At 39.4% G+C, this 16,427-nt stretch overlaps 1 protein-coding gene across 1 annotated transcript in view; it reads right to left on the bottom strand.

Moving 5' to 3' along the window:
* Nucleotides 1-9,798: 9,798 nt before the first annotated feature.
* Nucleotides 9,799-16,427, bottom strand: part of timp2a (TIMP metallopeptidase inhibitor 2a) — an 88,777-nt gene continuing 82,148 nt past the window's right edge. Inside the window, exon 5 of the mRNA XM_043714916.2 lies at nt 9,799-15,311. Within this exon, the coding sequence (XP_043570851.1) occupies nt 15,114-15,311 (198 nt within the window). The 3' untranslated portion in view covers nt 9,799-15,113. The remainder of the gene's footprint in view (nt 15,312-16,427) is intronic.

Raw genomic sequence — 16,427 nt, 5'->3', positions numbered from 1 at the left:
TGAAGATACAGTTACAACACTTAAAAAAACCATTTAGCTAAGTACATGAATAGGAAAAGTTTAGAGGAATACGGGCCAAATGCAGGAAAGTGGGATGAATTGAGTTTGAGAACATGGTCGCATGGACTAGCTGGAACGATAGGTTTGTTTCCATGCTGTCTGACTCTATATGTCACAGCAGATGTAGGCTATTCAGCCCATAGAGTCTACTCTGCTGTTCAACCAGATCATGACTGATCTGATAATCCTCAACTCTGTTTTCTTGCTTTTGCCCCATAATCCTTGAGTTCCTTCTTGATTAAAAATATGTCTCTCACAACCTTGAAAGCCCTGTGTGGTGAAGAATTCCACAGATTCACTGCAATCTGAGAGAAGAAATTCTTCCTCATCTCTCCCTTATTCTGAGGTTGTGCGTTCTGGTCCCAGATGCTCCCATAAGGGGAAACAACCTTTTGGAATAGACCCTGGGATGTCCCCTAAAAATCTTGTACATTTCAATAATGTATAGCCTTCACACAAAGTTACTTGGGCCCTTGCACACATACGTACAAGTTAAAAAGAAATGGTGTTCAATTCAAAGGAAAATTAAAAATAAATAGTTTAGAGTCATAGAGTCCCTTCGGATTCCCTGACTATAAGGTTTTACCTGAGACACATTTTTAAGCTCCTACCATTAATTGTCTAAGTCCCATCTGTTTGTTTTACCAAAGTGCAATACCTCACATTTATCTAAATTAAACTTCATCTACCACTCCTCAGCCCATTGACCCAATTGATCAAGATCCCTTTGTAATCTTAGATACTCTTCACTACCCACTCTACCAATAATTTTGGTGTCATCTGCAATTTATTAACTATGGCTTTCTGGGAGCAATTTAGCAGATGGAGTGAATTTATTCAAATTTTAGTCAAAATCAAATAAAAATATTTCCAGCTATCCTCATGATTTCCAAACAGTTAATGTTTATACAACAGGCAGCTAGAAATAGTACTGATAGCAGATCAACACCGTACTCATTTTCAAACAGATATGTTGAATGTGTTAGTAAAAGAAATACCCAGCATATTCCAAAAGTTCAATAAGTGTATGGAATGAGCTGCCAGAGGATGTGGTGGAGGCTGGTACAATTGCAACATTTAAGAGGCATTTGGATGGGTATATGAATATGAATGGTTTGGAGGGATATGGGCCAGGTGCTGGCAGGTGGGACTAGATTGGGTTGGGATATCTGGTCGGCATGGACGGTTTGGACCGAAGGATCTGTTTCCATGCTGTACATCTCTATGACTCTATAATCAATATTCAAGACCTCAGGAAGGTTCGTAATGACTGACGAATGATCTCTTGTTCACTCAGAAATGCGTTTCCATCCTCCCTTGTTTCTGTTCACTGATTTCAAACTTTGCAGTATTTTGCAGCGAGTTATTTATTTATTTCTATCATGTGGTCAGGTCTTTCGGGATCGAATTGAATTTAATATTCACAGGTTTAAAAATTAGCAGAGGACCAAACAGCTGGAAGAGAACGGAAAATTTGAAGCATAACCATTCATTTAATCTCCGGTCAACAAGTCAGACAAACTTGTTCCCACAACTTTCAGCCACTGTTTCTGAAAAAAAGCAGTACAACGTTTGTTAGGAATTACAATTAAAAAAAAAATACCTGATACTTTTCAATTCTTGACACCAGCAGCGGAGGGAAGAATTGTGATCAGTGAAAAAACTATTTACACCATTCAAAACAAACCAGATGATTCAGGCTGTCACATGGGAGGAATCAACCAATCTGAACTAAATATTAAGAGAAGCAAAGAGTTACATCGCCACCTTCCTTGGAGATGCAGGAGGGAGAACTCAATGTATCTCTGAGCAAAATGCAAACCCAGGAGGAAAATTCACGAATGACAGATGCTGGAGTTCAGCAAATAATCATTAAATGAGCAGGAACTGCTCGCAAATGCATTTTTAATTATATTATAGATATGTGAATAGTGAAATACTGCAAACTGTAATTCTGTGTTTAATTTTCAGAGGAAGTTGGAATAGTTTTTGGAGTCTATGGGTGCAGCACAAAAATTAGAAGGAATTAGAGAAAACCTAGAATGCTCTACCGTCAAATCACCTTCAAAAACATTACCCATTCCCCAATTGCTTTGTGTTAGCTATGATGGGAGGATTAAAACCATCATCGAATGATTATTATTGCCCTGAAAGAGGCCTTTCAGCCCATTACATTCATTCCAGTGCTCTACACCTGCAACACAGCTAGCCCACTTCACAAACCCTTCCCCATAGTTAGTAACTTTTTTTTCTCTTCAGGTGCTCATCTATGGATTGAGAGTTTGTCTGTCTCCTGTGTGCAAACTATCAGGATTAATAGGTCACTTTTAGATGGGAAAGATGTAACTAGTGGAATGCAAAAGGAACTGCCCTCGCCTCAATTACTTACGATCTATATTAGTGATTCAGAAGAGAGGGACAGAGTGTAGTGTATTCACATGTGCTGAAATAAAATATTAAAAACACTGTACACAAAGTTAGAAGTCACACAACACCAGGTTATAGTCTAACAGGTTTATTTGGAAGTACAAGCTTTCTGAGTGCTGCTCCTTCATCAGGTAGCTAGTGGGACAGGATCATAAGACACAGAATTTATAGAACAAGATCATAGTGTCATGCAGTTGATACGATATAATGAATAAACCTAGATTGCTGTTAAGTCTTTCCTCTTTTAGAATGGGTTGCAGTTTTCAATTCATTAATACGTAAATCCCAGAACTTCTTTTAAGTCACATTCTTGAGATAACTTAAGGTTTTAATTTTTAAAACGTGACATCTCAGCTCAGACAATGCATTAAAGGTGTGAGGTTAGAGTCTATATGTATTGCAACCTTGAGTCAGACAGGTTCTATTTCCAAATTAGGAATTTATAAAATGTCACATGGATTGACTGCCTGCAGATTGTGTGTTTTTTGAGCAAAATAGAATGTATCTGCAAACACAATTCTGTCAATGCAAACAAAATTCTGCCAATGCAAATTCATCCTATAGACTTCTATGTGCATGTGCATGCATGTTAGGGAGAGAGAGAGAGTGTGTGCATGTGTTTGTGTGTGTGCAGGTGCATGCTTGGTAGTGTGCACGTGTGATGGAGTATAAAATTGAGAGAGGGTGTGCACTTGGGTGTGAATGTGAGGGGTGTATGTGTGTGTCTGAGAGAGAGTGTATGTGTATTAGAGAGGTCTGTGTAACTGTGCGAGTATGTAAGCGTGTGTATGTGAGTGAGTGAGTGTGAGAGTATAGTGTAGTGGGGTCACCTGTAGTGTAACATGAGCCCCAGCTCCTGGTTGAGGCCATCCTCATGGATATCGAACTTGGCTATCAGCCTCTGCTCAGCCACTCTGCATTGCTGTGTATCCTGAAGTCCTACTTCAGCAGTCAGGAATATTTGGCCTTGGATCTTCAGGTGACCATCCTCCAAGGCAGACAATGGGATACGCAACAATGCAGAGCGGCCGAACAGAGGCTGATAGCCAAGTCCGATAACCATGATGATGGCCTCAACTGGGACCTGGGAGCTCATGTCACACTACAGGTGACCCCACTACACAATACCCTCTCTCTCTCACACACACACACACACACACACACACACACACATATACACATCCACACAACCTTACATACTCACACAGTCATGTAGACTCTCACTCAGACACACACGTACACCCCACACTCACCCTCTCACAGGTTTATACTCCATCACATTCATGTACACACACACTACCTAGCATGCACACATGCACCTGCACGCACACATGCACCTGCACGCACACACACACACACACACACACTCACTCTCTCTCTCTTACATGCATACACACACACATGCAAGTCTATGGGATGAATTTGCATTTATGGAATTGTGTTTGCAGAAACATTCTATTTTGCTCAAAAAGCACACAATCTGCACACAGTCAATGCATATATGACATTTTATGCATTTCTACTTTGGAAATAGAACCAGTCTGACTCAAGGTTGGATTACATGCAGACACTAACCTCACACTTTTGATGCATTTTACGAGCTGAGATGTCACCTTAAGTTATCTAGGGAATGTGACTTGAAAGAAGTTCTGGGATTTACATATTAATGAACCGAAACCTGCAACCCATTCTAAAAGATGAAAGACTTAACAACAATCTAGGTTTGTTCAATATATAGAGTCATAGAGATGTACAGCATGGAAACAGACCCTTCGGTCCAACCCGTCCATGCCGACCAGATATCCCAACCCAATCTCGTCCCACCTGCCAGCACCCGGCTCATATCCCTCCAAACCCTTCCTATTCATATACCCATCCAAATGCCCCTTAAATGTTGCAATTGTACCAGCCTCCACCACATCCTCTGGCAGCTCATTCCATACACGTACCACCCTCTGCGTGAAAAGGTTGCCCAGTCGGTCTCTTTTATATCTTTCCCCTCTCACCCTAAACCTACACCCTCTAGTTCTGGACTCCCCGACCCCAGGGAAAAGACTGTCTATTTAACCTATCCATACCCCTCAAATTTTGTAAACCTCTAGAAGGTTACCCCTCAGCCTCTGACGCTCCAGGAAAACAGGCCCAGCCTGTTCAGCCTCTCCCTGTAGCTCAGATCCTCCAACCCTGGCAACATCCTTGTAAATCTTTCCTGAACGCTTTCAAGTTTCACAACATCTTTCCGATAAGAAGGAGACCAGAATTGCACACAATATTCCAACAGTGGCCTAACCAATATCCTGTACAGCCGCAACATGGCCTCCCACCTCCTGTACTCAATACTCTGACCAATAAAGGAAAGCATACCAAATGCCGGCTTCACTATCCTATCTACCTGCGACTCCACTTTCAAGGAGTTATGAACCTGCAGTCCAAGGTCTCTTTGTTCAGCAACACTCCCCAGGACCTTACCATTAAGGGTATAAGTCCTGCTAAGATTTGCTTTCCCAAAATGCAGCACCTCGCATTTATCGGAATTAAACTCCATCTGCCACTTCTCAGCCCATTGGTCCATCTGGTCCAGATCCTGTTGTAATCCGAGGTAACCCTCTTTGCTGTCCACTACACCTCAAATTTTGGTGTCATCTGCAAACTTACTAACTGTACCTCTTATGCTCACATCCAAATCATTTATGTAAATGACAAAAAGTAGAGGACCCAGCACCGAACCTTGTGGCACTCCACTGGTCACAGGCCTCTAGTCTGAAAAACAACCCTCCAACATCACCCTCTGTCTTCTACCTTTGAGCCAGTTCTGTATCCAAATGGCTGGTTCTCCCTGTATTCCATGAGATCTAACCTTGCTAATCAGTCTCCCATGGTGAACCTTGTTGAACGCCTTACTGAAGTCCATATCGATCACATCTACTGGTCTGCCCTCAATCTTCTTTGTTACTTCCTCAAAAAACTAATCAGGTTTGTGAGACATGATTTCCCACGCACAAAGCCATGTTGACTATCCCAAATCAGTCCTTGCCTTTCCAAATACATGTACATCCTGTCCCTCAGGATTCCCTCCAACAACTTATCCACCACTGAGGTCAGGCTCACCGGTCTATAGTTCCCTGGCTTGTTCTTACCACCTCCTTAAATAGTGGCAGCACGTTAGCCAACCTCCAGTCTTCCAGCACATCACCTGTGACTACAGATGATACAAATATCTCAGCAAGAGGTCCAGCAATCACTTCGAACTTCCCACAGAGTTCTCAGATACACCTGATCAGATCCTGGGGATTTATCCACTTTTAACCATTTCAAGACATCCAGCACTTCCTCCTCTGTAATCTGGACATTTTGCAAGATGTCACCATCTATTTCCCTACAGTCTATATCTTCCATATCCTTTTCCACAGTAAATCATATCAGTTGCATGACACTATGATCTTGTGCTATAAATTCTGTGTCTTATGATCCTGTCTCAGTAGCTACCTGATGAAGGAGCAGTACTCCAAAAGCTAGGACTTCCAAATAAACCTGTTAGACTATAACCTGGTGTTGTGTCATTTTTAACTTTGTCCACCCAGTCCAACACCGGCACCTCCTCATTACTGTAAACAAAGCATTTCCTGATGTCAACATTGGTCCTTGTTATTCGAAAGCTGAGAACAACATTGGCTTCAACAATCTATCCACTTACATGTACCTGTTACTGGAAGCAACCCTTGTGAAAATATTTGGCACTCGCTCACATCCTTCCTAAAACGCACTGCCCAACATTACACAAACTGGGTTGAATTTTCCCTTTCAAGTTTCACAACATCTTTCTGAAAGGAAGGAAACCAGAATTGGACACAATATTTCCAAAAGTGGCCTAACCAATGTCTTGTACCAGCGGCCTTAAGTGACCAGGCCTCTTCATTCCTGTGCCATGATTAACTCCATTTCACAAACAGGAGGAGAACAGTGGCAGCATTTTATAGCCCAAATTACTTCCTCATTTGTGAAGGTTAGGGGTATCCCACATATTATGGTGCTCCACCCCACCCATCACACTTAGTTTTATAAATAGTGAAAATCCCAGCCGAGGCTTTAAAATGCTCCTGTCACATGATCACAAATGGACAGGCCAATGAAGAAACTGGAAAATACACTGCAAAAATGGAGAAATGATTGCAATAATTTGAAACGTTCAATTCAACATATCCTATATAAGTAGATGCAGGGCAATTCATTTTCTGCTGGTGGCACTGTTGAGCTATTCCATGTAAACCTGAATCACAAATAGGATTTTTTTAAGATTTGGAGATGCCGGTGTTGGACTGGGGTGTACAAAGTTAAAAAATCACAACACCAGGTTATAGTCCAACAAGTTTATTTGGAAGCACTAGCTTTCTGAGCGCTGCTCCTTCATCAGGTGGTTGTGGAGGACACAATTGTAAGACACAGAATTTATAGCAAAAGTTTACAGTGTGATGTAACTGAAATTGTACATCAAAAAATACCTTGATTGTCTGTTGAGTCTTTCATCTGTTCGAATACCATGAGAGTTTCACTTCTTTCATGTGTAAATCACAAAACCTTTTTTTTAAAAAAGTTAGTTATCCTGAGAATGTAACCTTTTTTAAAAAAAAAGTTTTGTGATTTACACATGAAAGAAGTGAAACTCTCATGGTATTCGAACAGATGAAAGACTCAACAGACAATCAAGGTATTTTTCGATGTACAATTTCAGTTACATCACACTGTAAACTTTTGCTATAAATTCTGTGTCTTACAATTGTGTCCTCCACAACCACCTGATGAAGGAGCAGCGCTCCAAAAGCTAGTGCTTCCAAATAAACCTGTTGGACTATAACCTGGTGTTGTGTGATTTTTAACTTGGGATTTTTTAAAAAAACTGTATTTCAAGAGTCACAAACTAGCAGTCTTAGCTGATTCTATTTCAGGGTAAGTTTCTTTCCCCAAAAAATTTTGCACTAAACTTGAAACATTCCTCTTCAGGGATGAATATTTCCCATGTAGAATAGTTAAATAAAACTTATTTCAGAGGATTAAAGGTAACAAAAGAACTAGGAAGCCCAATAAGCTTACTGCTCAATAAGTAAAAAAGTGCTGTGGTCACGTGTTAAGTGAGCTCATTAAGATGGATGATAAAATCACTGCGACCTGTAAGATTAATCAGAATTTGTTTTTTGGAAAAAGTTCCTTACAAGTTATACTGAGGTGCAAACTGAATGGTTGTTTTAAACAAACCATGAGAGGCTGAATTATTAAGCAATGAACATAATCTCCTTAAATCTGATAATTCTAGATAATGGCAACTGTGGCAGTAAATCCCACCAATATGACCAAGTTAAATCCACATAAGGCAAAAGCATTTCACAACATCTTCATCAATTCAAGAATGTTGAAGCTAAATTTAATTCCACTGACCAATGTGGCAGTAATACGAAATTCAAGGAATTGAGAGTGTAGGTACCACCACATGTCTTCATAGATTTTCCCCAGTTCCACAATATTCTAACATATATGTAATGCCATAACATAGTATGCTTCTTTCAGAAAGTTGGCATTTGATTTCAGAGAAACAAAGAACTGCTTTAAAGATTGTTAAAATGCCACTTGACATTTCAAACAAAGGGTGAGAGCAAAATGTCAATAGATACTTAAAAGCTGTTCAGTGACAGAAGAAAATATTCTAAATTTTCCGACTTGCATGGAAACAAGCAACTGCTGTCAGACATTGCATAATTAGAAAGGCTAATGTTTAATATTTATAAAGACAGATTATTAATATTTTTGACTCAACAACAGATTCATGTTTTGACTTGTCTTAAAGTGATTTCACTTGGAGTGAGATTGTACTTTCATACTTGTGCAGAATCCTGTTCACATGGTTTTGCCTTTGGAATGTCATTGTAAATGGATATTTCTTAGATCATCTAATTAACCAAATGAATTATGAAAAGTATACATTGTCTAACAAATTCTACTCCATTTTTTATTTGTTACCAACAGTGTAAATAACATCATTCCAGCATCAGATCAGGAATTCAGTTCCAGACTGGGCCTTTGATAAACAGACACAAAGAAATGTCACAGTCTCAGAATTTCAGAGCGACCATCAGTGGAGCTGTGAAAGAAACACTAGTTTGAGACTGGAGAATCGGTTCAAGACCTTGGGGATAGGTTCATTGGTATTACAGAGGCAGGCAAGTCAGCTAACTTGCACTTTTTCTAGAGTCCATGCCCAAAAGAAATTGAGGTCCAACTGAGGTAAATGCTATGATTCAAACTAGAGCTGACTCAGAAACCCAGATCATTGCAACCTTCCCACTTTCTTTTGGAGCAATTGTTCAGCTGGGCACAGGTCTGTTTTCATCATTAGCCAAGAATTACAGAAGGTTTTAATTCGTATAACTGTCCTGGCTGACTATTCAGGTAAGTGAGTTGGAACCTCTCTGACTCTAGCTCAGAATTGCAGACTTCCTTTGGGAGGGATCCTTGGCCAATCGTGCAGAGCCAGCCACGTCAGGACTTCTTTATAGATCCTGATGCCCAATTCCAGTCTGCACTGCTACAATGACCATCTGCCTTGGGCCACTTATATCTGTGGCTTTGTTAGCTTTTGCATTCTGGTTCACCTCCTGTCTTTTCGTAGCTCTCCCTTCACTCAAAGACATTTACTAATTGATTTATATACACTTAGCACATGGATTCCTCTTGATTTCATCCAAGTGGTTTGGTCTGTATTGTTCATTTCATGACTGACTCTGCATCACTTTTGGGACTTTCTTCCAAAGGTCCACATTAGACTATAATGCCAGGAGGAAGTAATGGGCACAATTTTCAGTCCACTTGTTGGAATTAACCAAAACCCCAATAGTACCTCAACTTCTCTAAGTTTCTGGTGTTAGAAAAGTGTAACTGCAGGGATGCCCCTGCTGTTGGCAGTATTCCAGCAAATTTGATATTGTGGAGATCTGTAACACTCAAATTATCTATTCTTCCAGTTAAAAGACAAAACCAGTTTCCTCCTTACCATAAACAGAAGAGACACCATAACCCTCTGTCCAAACAGTAAACTCCCATTTTAGAATTAGAGGGGGAAAAAACGTTCCTTTGTCAGCAACACTTCAGAATGTAAACAAAGAATCAAAGCAGAAATATGTTCTGAGAATGTCATGTAAGAATCCTGTAGATGTGCAACTAAGATTAATTCCATCATTAAAATTTACAAAACCTGCACACAAGTTCTAGTAATTTACAGGAAAGGAAGCATGTACTTACAAGAAGGAAAATATTTTAGCAACATATAGTAATAAATCTTTATTTGATAATACCATACTTTTCCATGAATCCAATCCACATGGAACTTACTACATGAATTATACAGAATAACAAACACATGCAGCAAATGTTTCTCATCATCGTTTTTATGTGTACAGATCAAACAAATTGCAAGTCTCTGACTTTTTTCGAACAATCTTTGCAAAACATCAAAGCCTTAAATTATGTAAGTCCATTCTGAACACTTATTACTTAAAAAGCATAGCTTTAAAGGAATTATAAGTTAAACATTCTATTAATAAAACCTTTAAAAAAGAATTACAGAAGAAATAGATCAAATCTTATCATCTGGGCAATAAGTACAAAGATACTTCAAGAATGTAGAAAAATAACTTTTGGTATGCGACATTCTATCCAGAGTGTTATTAAAACTCATTTTTTTTGTACTGGTAATCGTAAAAGAATGTTAATTGTGAAAGAAATATTCACGAAGTATTTACAAGGCAGCTGTACTACAGGTGAACTACGAATATTTCAATGCTTTTAAAATTGGATCCAATGTTTTTTTTTGAAAGCTCTGAACTATCTGCCTGCAAATAATATCTCAAAAGAACATGGCAATAAATCAAATGTGATTGATAGTCCTCTCTGCTGAATTTCCACATCTCATGTTAACATACAAACTGGGCTGGATTTTATGGAGATCACCACGGGAGGAGCACAGTGACTGGGCCCACTTAATCACTGGAGAGGCCTAAAGTCTGGCTGTAGTGAAAATCTATGAATATGTTGGAGGCAGGAATGGGCCATGGTAGGTGGGTGGTGTGAGGGGACTTACTTGTGAGCCAGTTGCCAATTAGGCTCACTAAATTTGAACCAATTTACACTAATTATCCCTGAACTTACTGGAATTTAATGACGGCTCAGGGATGACATGCAGGTTTCATGGCTTTCCCCTATATGCAGAAGGTCAGCAGGCAAACCTGGTCTTCTGGGAGCTGCAGGGTGGCTCCGCCCTTTTTTAAAAGAGTACTTGGTTCCTTATCAAATGAACCACTACTGGGCAGGGGTCAGTCACAGAAAGTGGGCTCGAAACACCCTGCACCATCCACCTTATGATTCCCACCCCACCCTTCACTTATCCGTGGCCTGTGATCAGTGATCCTCTGCCTCGCTTTAGATACATTACTAGCAGCAGTCTCCTTCCAGTCTTGCACCACTTTTGAAGGAGCGCTACTGGCCTTTGAGCTCTTGGCAAGGTGGGGTTTCCACACTGGTGTGTTGAACCTCAGTGAGGGCCTGTCACCAATCCCTTCATCAGGTGCAGCTCCCTCTTGTGGCAACGTGGGTTTCCCACTTGTTCTCCAACTGATGGGCTGGACCACATCAATAGTATTTAATCCAACCCAGTAAAAGAGATTAACCATATCACCCTGATGATGGTTATTGTGCTGCAGTGGTAGTACCCCTACCTCTGAGCCAGAGGGCTTAGCTTCAAGTACCACCTGTTTCACACGTGTCATAACAGGTTGATTTAAAAATATCAATAATTCTGAGGACTGACAACATTCTACAGTTCAAAAGGAAATACCTTTTTTGTTTTGCAACTGAGTATTTTTCCAGTTTCCAATCTTTTTAAAAATGCTATTTTTTTGTGGAAGCCAAAAATTCTGGAAACGCAACAGGCCAGCAACATCTGTGAATCAAGGAAAATAGGCTTCATCTTTCAGGTCTGCATATGTAATGAAAGGTTATGAGACTGGTACCTTCCTCCTTCTCTTCAGAGATGCCACTGTCATGTTTGTTGAGTGTTTCTAACATTTTGTATTTTCATTTCAGATTTCCAGCATCTGCAATATTGCTCCTTGCGATCCAATTTTAAAAAGCTATATAGTAAAAGCCTAAAACTCTGCATAATCTTGATGCTACCTTGTCTTGGAGATTTCAAAATTACATAAAGAAGGTTCAATAACTAACTCTAATCACACTAATAAAAATCTATTTTGATATAATATTGGCAACTCCACCAAAATACATTAATGGTTTATCACCAGCATTTACCAAAATGCCATTAACACTGCAATTGTTTTTATAGAACATTGGGCTAAGCAAAAAATAAGTTGGATTTTGTCGATAAAATGAAAGAATACATTGAGATAACTATTTTAAAAAAAGATTATTCAAAAACTAACCTAGTGCATCAAGCAATTTATTGCATTATGATGGATCATGGAAAGAAATCAGAGGACTACAAATAAAAACAAAGATATAGATTCTTGAACATCTTCTGGCATTCAGTAAAATGGATAACCTGTCCCTTAAAACTATTCATCCACAATTTCCCCATGTCCTCCATCCTCCATTACCATAGCTAAAAAAACCTCCATCTTAAAACCTTCAATTGACCCCAAGGTCAAGAGTTTCCAATTTCTACCACACTCTCGAATAACACGGTAATAAAGGGTCAGGTCTTCCAGTCAGCAATTGTTGCTGACTGCAAGCGTCATTAAATCCCTACCTTTTGGATCTTTGCATCTGTGCTTTTTTGTCCAGTAGCGATCTCTCACCACAGCCATCCGCAAAGAACAAGATGATGAGGAACACTCCATTTTTCCGCACACCAACCATTGCGATCAGGTAAATTTTAAGGACTCAAGGCTTTTAATAGTGAGATCAGTGAGTGACTGAATGGGTGTTTGGTTAAATCGGGTGGGATAGGATGTCTCATGGTAAGGTAGACTCTGCCTTTACTAACTTATGCCAGAATTCAACAACAGGACAACATTACTGTTTGTATCTGGGTAAGCATCACACAAGAGGCAGTGCAATGTGCGTGTGGATCAGGACTCCCAAAAGATCCTGATATGCAACAGCGGCGAGTATCTCAATGTTCATGATGCTGGTGTCAAAAGATCTGGCCCAATATTTTAAAGACTACAAGAAAGAGTTCATTTCATCTAATCTTTTCAATCCAAATATCATTTAAAATAAGTGGTTGAGTAATTTCTGAATTTTATAGACTTGATTTTAGCTGAATTTCAATACGCAAAAAGTAAAATATTAACAAATTGTAAACTGCCCATCTTAGCAATTCCATGGGCAAAATATATTTTAACTATTTATCAATTATACATACCAGACAAAGCATCTTTGCAGGATGCAATGTTTAACTAAAGTTTGATTAGGAAACATTATATTTATGTAATAATTAGAAAGAAGAAAACAAATGGTCCCTATCGTGAATTAACCATTGCTTTTGTTTTTGAGACTGCAGATTCAAATGTTTTATTAAAATTTATGTTCTCATGATATATAGGTGTCACTGGTTAGGCCAGCATTAATTGCCCTGGAGAAGGTCTATTGAGCTGCCTTTGTGAACTGCTGCATTCCTTTCGTGGTGCACACACACTCAGTGCTGTCAGGAAGGGAGCTCCAGGATATTCACTGAGCAATAGTGGGATAAAAAAAAAAAGAAGTGTGGTGTGGAAGGAATCTTGTTGCATTGCTGCAGTGCATTTTGTAGATTGTACACACAGCTACCACTCCATAATGGTGGTGAAGGGAGTAAATGTTAAAGGTGACGGATGTGGTGCTGATCCAGTGGTCTGTTTTGGCTGATGGTGTCAAGCTTCCCAGTGCTGTTAGAGCTGCACTCATCCAGTTAAGTTGAGAGTACTCCATCACACAGTATTCCATCACACTCCTGATTTTTGCCCTGTTGTAGTGAACAGAATTTGGCAAGTCAGGAAGGGAGTTACTCAGAATCCAAGTTTTGAAGTTGCTTTTATTGGCACAGTATTTATGTAGCTGGACCAGTTCAGTTTCTGGTCAACGGTAACTTCCAAGATGTTGATAGTAATGAAATTCAATTATGGTAGGAAATTCAATCGGTGTCATTGACTGTCAAGGGGAGATGATTAAACTCTGTCTTTCTGGAGACAGTTATTGCTTGGCACTTGTATGGCGCTAATGTTACTTGTCACTTAACTGCCCAAGTTGGAATGTTGTCAAAGTCTTGCTACATATGGCTTCAGTATTTGAGGAGTAATAAATGGTGCTAAACATTGTACAGTCATCAGCAACTATCCCTACTTCTGACCTTATAATGGAGGACAACTGGATTGATGGGATGAATATCTTCTTTCTCTATTGAGGCTAAGGATTCTAGTTATGATGTTACAGTTGTGCAGTTATAATGCTGTTCTCAACTGTCATAGATTTAAATAATAAAGCTGTTTTGATATCTGCTAATTGGAAATCTTGCTTGGAGAGAAACATTTAAAAAAAGACATCACACTGGTGTAACAAACATGGCTCTGGGAGGACCTCCCTAAACCTTTTTGATTCTCCATCTTAAATCTTTACAACACTTCTTAGAATCAAGTTTTGGTCACCTTTCTCCTGAGGGCTCATTAAATTGTCTAACAACATTCCACACAAGTGCCCGGGACTGTTTTATATGTTACATGAAAAATGTAAATGCTAATTGTTGTGGTGGGATGGGGAATGATGCTGGGAAAAGGAAAAGAAAGGTTTAATCTGTATCTGGCAGCATTATCTGCACAATGTGCTGGAAGCAAATGCTGGGTACCTAGCAATGACAAGAGTTCCATTCCCAATATAAACATCTCTTGCTGAACACAAAAAAAGTTTAAAGAAAAAAGAAGTTTAGATGATCACAATACCCATTATAATTAAGGCCTTAATGATAATCAATATCATGGCTCATAGTTGGTTAATATTTTACTGTTGTATGTTATGATGACAACCATTATGGAAGAAAGAAGAAATATAACTTGCAAAAGGAATAAATATTCAAACTCTTTCAGCATTGATTACCTTTCAGCTTACGACATATTTCTATCATGCAAAGTCTAAAATTGCAATATTAAGTTATCATGGCAGACTTATTAAATTAGATCAAGAATAGAGTCTGCAATTCTTAAAAACAACAGCACTTCCGAATAAAATTGGGAGGTGTGTTATTTCTGGACACGAATGCAAATGCACTACTCTAGGCCTTCAAGGGTGAAAAATACTTACAAATAAGTGGAGGAGTCAATCCTCACATTTAACACAGACTATACCAAATACTTTCAATGCTGCAGCTTTCTAAAACAAACCAAAGTGCATTTCAAATTCTAGTCAGAGAAATGCACACTGTACAGCTGGTGCCAAAATGCAAGAAAAGTATATGCCATGTTACATACAGGTAACACCACACAGTAAGCAAACAGACCTGCGATATTGGACAGAAGAAATTTGGGTTATATTTTTCATATTATAGACAACACTTATATGTGAATTTTCAGATGAATAGTGAGTTTGATGGAATAAAATTATGGATCCTCTACATCCAGAAACTCTTTCTTGGGTTGATTTACACCTCGGTACCATGCACAGGAGTCATCGCTCCTCTTAACGCAAGAATAGTGCTTGGACTGACGTCCATTAATGCTTTTCCCGGTCACCCAGTCTGTCCACAGGCACTCACTTCGAGAGGTAATGTAGCAAGGAATGGATGGACATCTGATAATCTAATGAGGAAAAGAGCAAACAGAATTGTGTGAAATTAGTAAATTCGCAATGATAGCATTTATTTGATTGCTATGCATATAGTTTGTTAACATAGCTAACCAGGAGCAGTACTGCATTTAAGAAATTGGTATAGGTCATATGACTCAGCCTACTCTGCTGTTTGCTAAAATCATAGTTGATCGTCTATCTCAATTCCACTTCCCCACCAGCTGAGCTCAGTCATTAAACTTCATTCTGCAGTGGTTATTCACAGCATTCTTATCCGTTCTGATGAAAAAGTCATTGATCTGAAATGCCAACTCAGTTCCTCTCTCCGCAGTTGCTCGGCCTTGCTGAGGATTTACAACATCTTCTGATTTTAAAATGTTCTTGTCACTGGTATCTTGACATCAATTATGGCAGAAGTGGTGAGAACGCTGGGCTCCTTGGTTTATGATAGACTGGTAGCCTATTGGATAGGCTTTCTTCCCCACCACTACACAACCACCAGCTGCCCCAGCAGGAGTCCCACATTCAGCAGGGACTGTTAGGCTCTTGGTTGCATGCATGTTAAGATTATGGCCATTTGACTGTGTTCACAAATAACTCCATTTTGGTGCTGGTGGTGAGGATTAGAGATCTTCAAAGCCTTACATGCTTGCACAAGTCATAAACAGCAAATCCAACAAGAAGTTCTGGATAAATATTCAGGCGGCCTAGTGGTATCATTGGTGGACCATTAATCCAGAAAGCCAGGTGATGACCAGGGGTTTGCATTCAGCCATGACAAACAGCAGCATTTGAATTCAATAACAAAAACTCTGAAATTAAGAGTCTAATAATGACCATGAATCAATTTGCTGATTGTTAGGGAAACCCATTTGGTTCAGTAATGTCCTTCAGGGAAGGAAACTGCCATCCTGACCTGGTCTGGCCTGGCCTACATGTGACTCCAGACCCATAGTAATGTGGTTGACTCTCAACTGCACTCTGAGCAATTAGGGATGGACAACAAATGCTGGTCTAGCGAGAAACACCCCCATCCCATGAACAAAACAAGAAACTGGCATTTATCTATAATCTTTTATCTACTCAATGTTCTGAAATACTTCATTGTAAATTTAAATTTAGTGAAG

The sequence above is a fragment of the Chiloscyllium plagiosum genome, unplaced genomic scaffold (genome assembly GCF_037043375.1).
Source record: "Chiloscyllium plagiosum isolate Xiang-an unplaced genomic scaffold, Cpla_swu_hap1 HiC_scaffold_25, whole genome shotgun sequence".
NCBI lineage: Eukaryota > Metazoa > Chordata > Chondrichthyes > Orectolobiformes > Hemiscylliidae > Chiloscyllium > Chiloscyllium plagiosum.
This window is presented reverse-complemented; position numbering and strand designations above follow the sequence as displayed.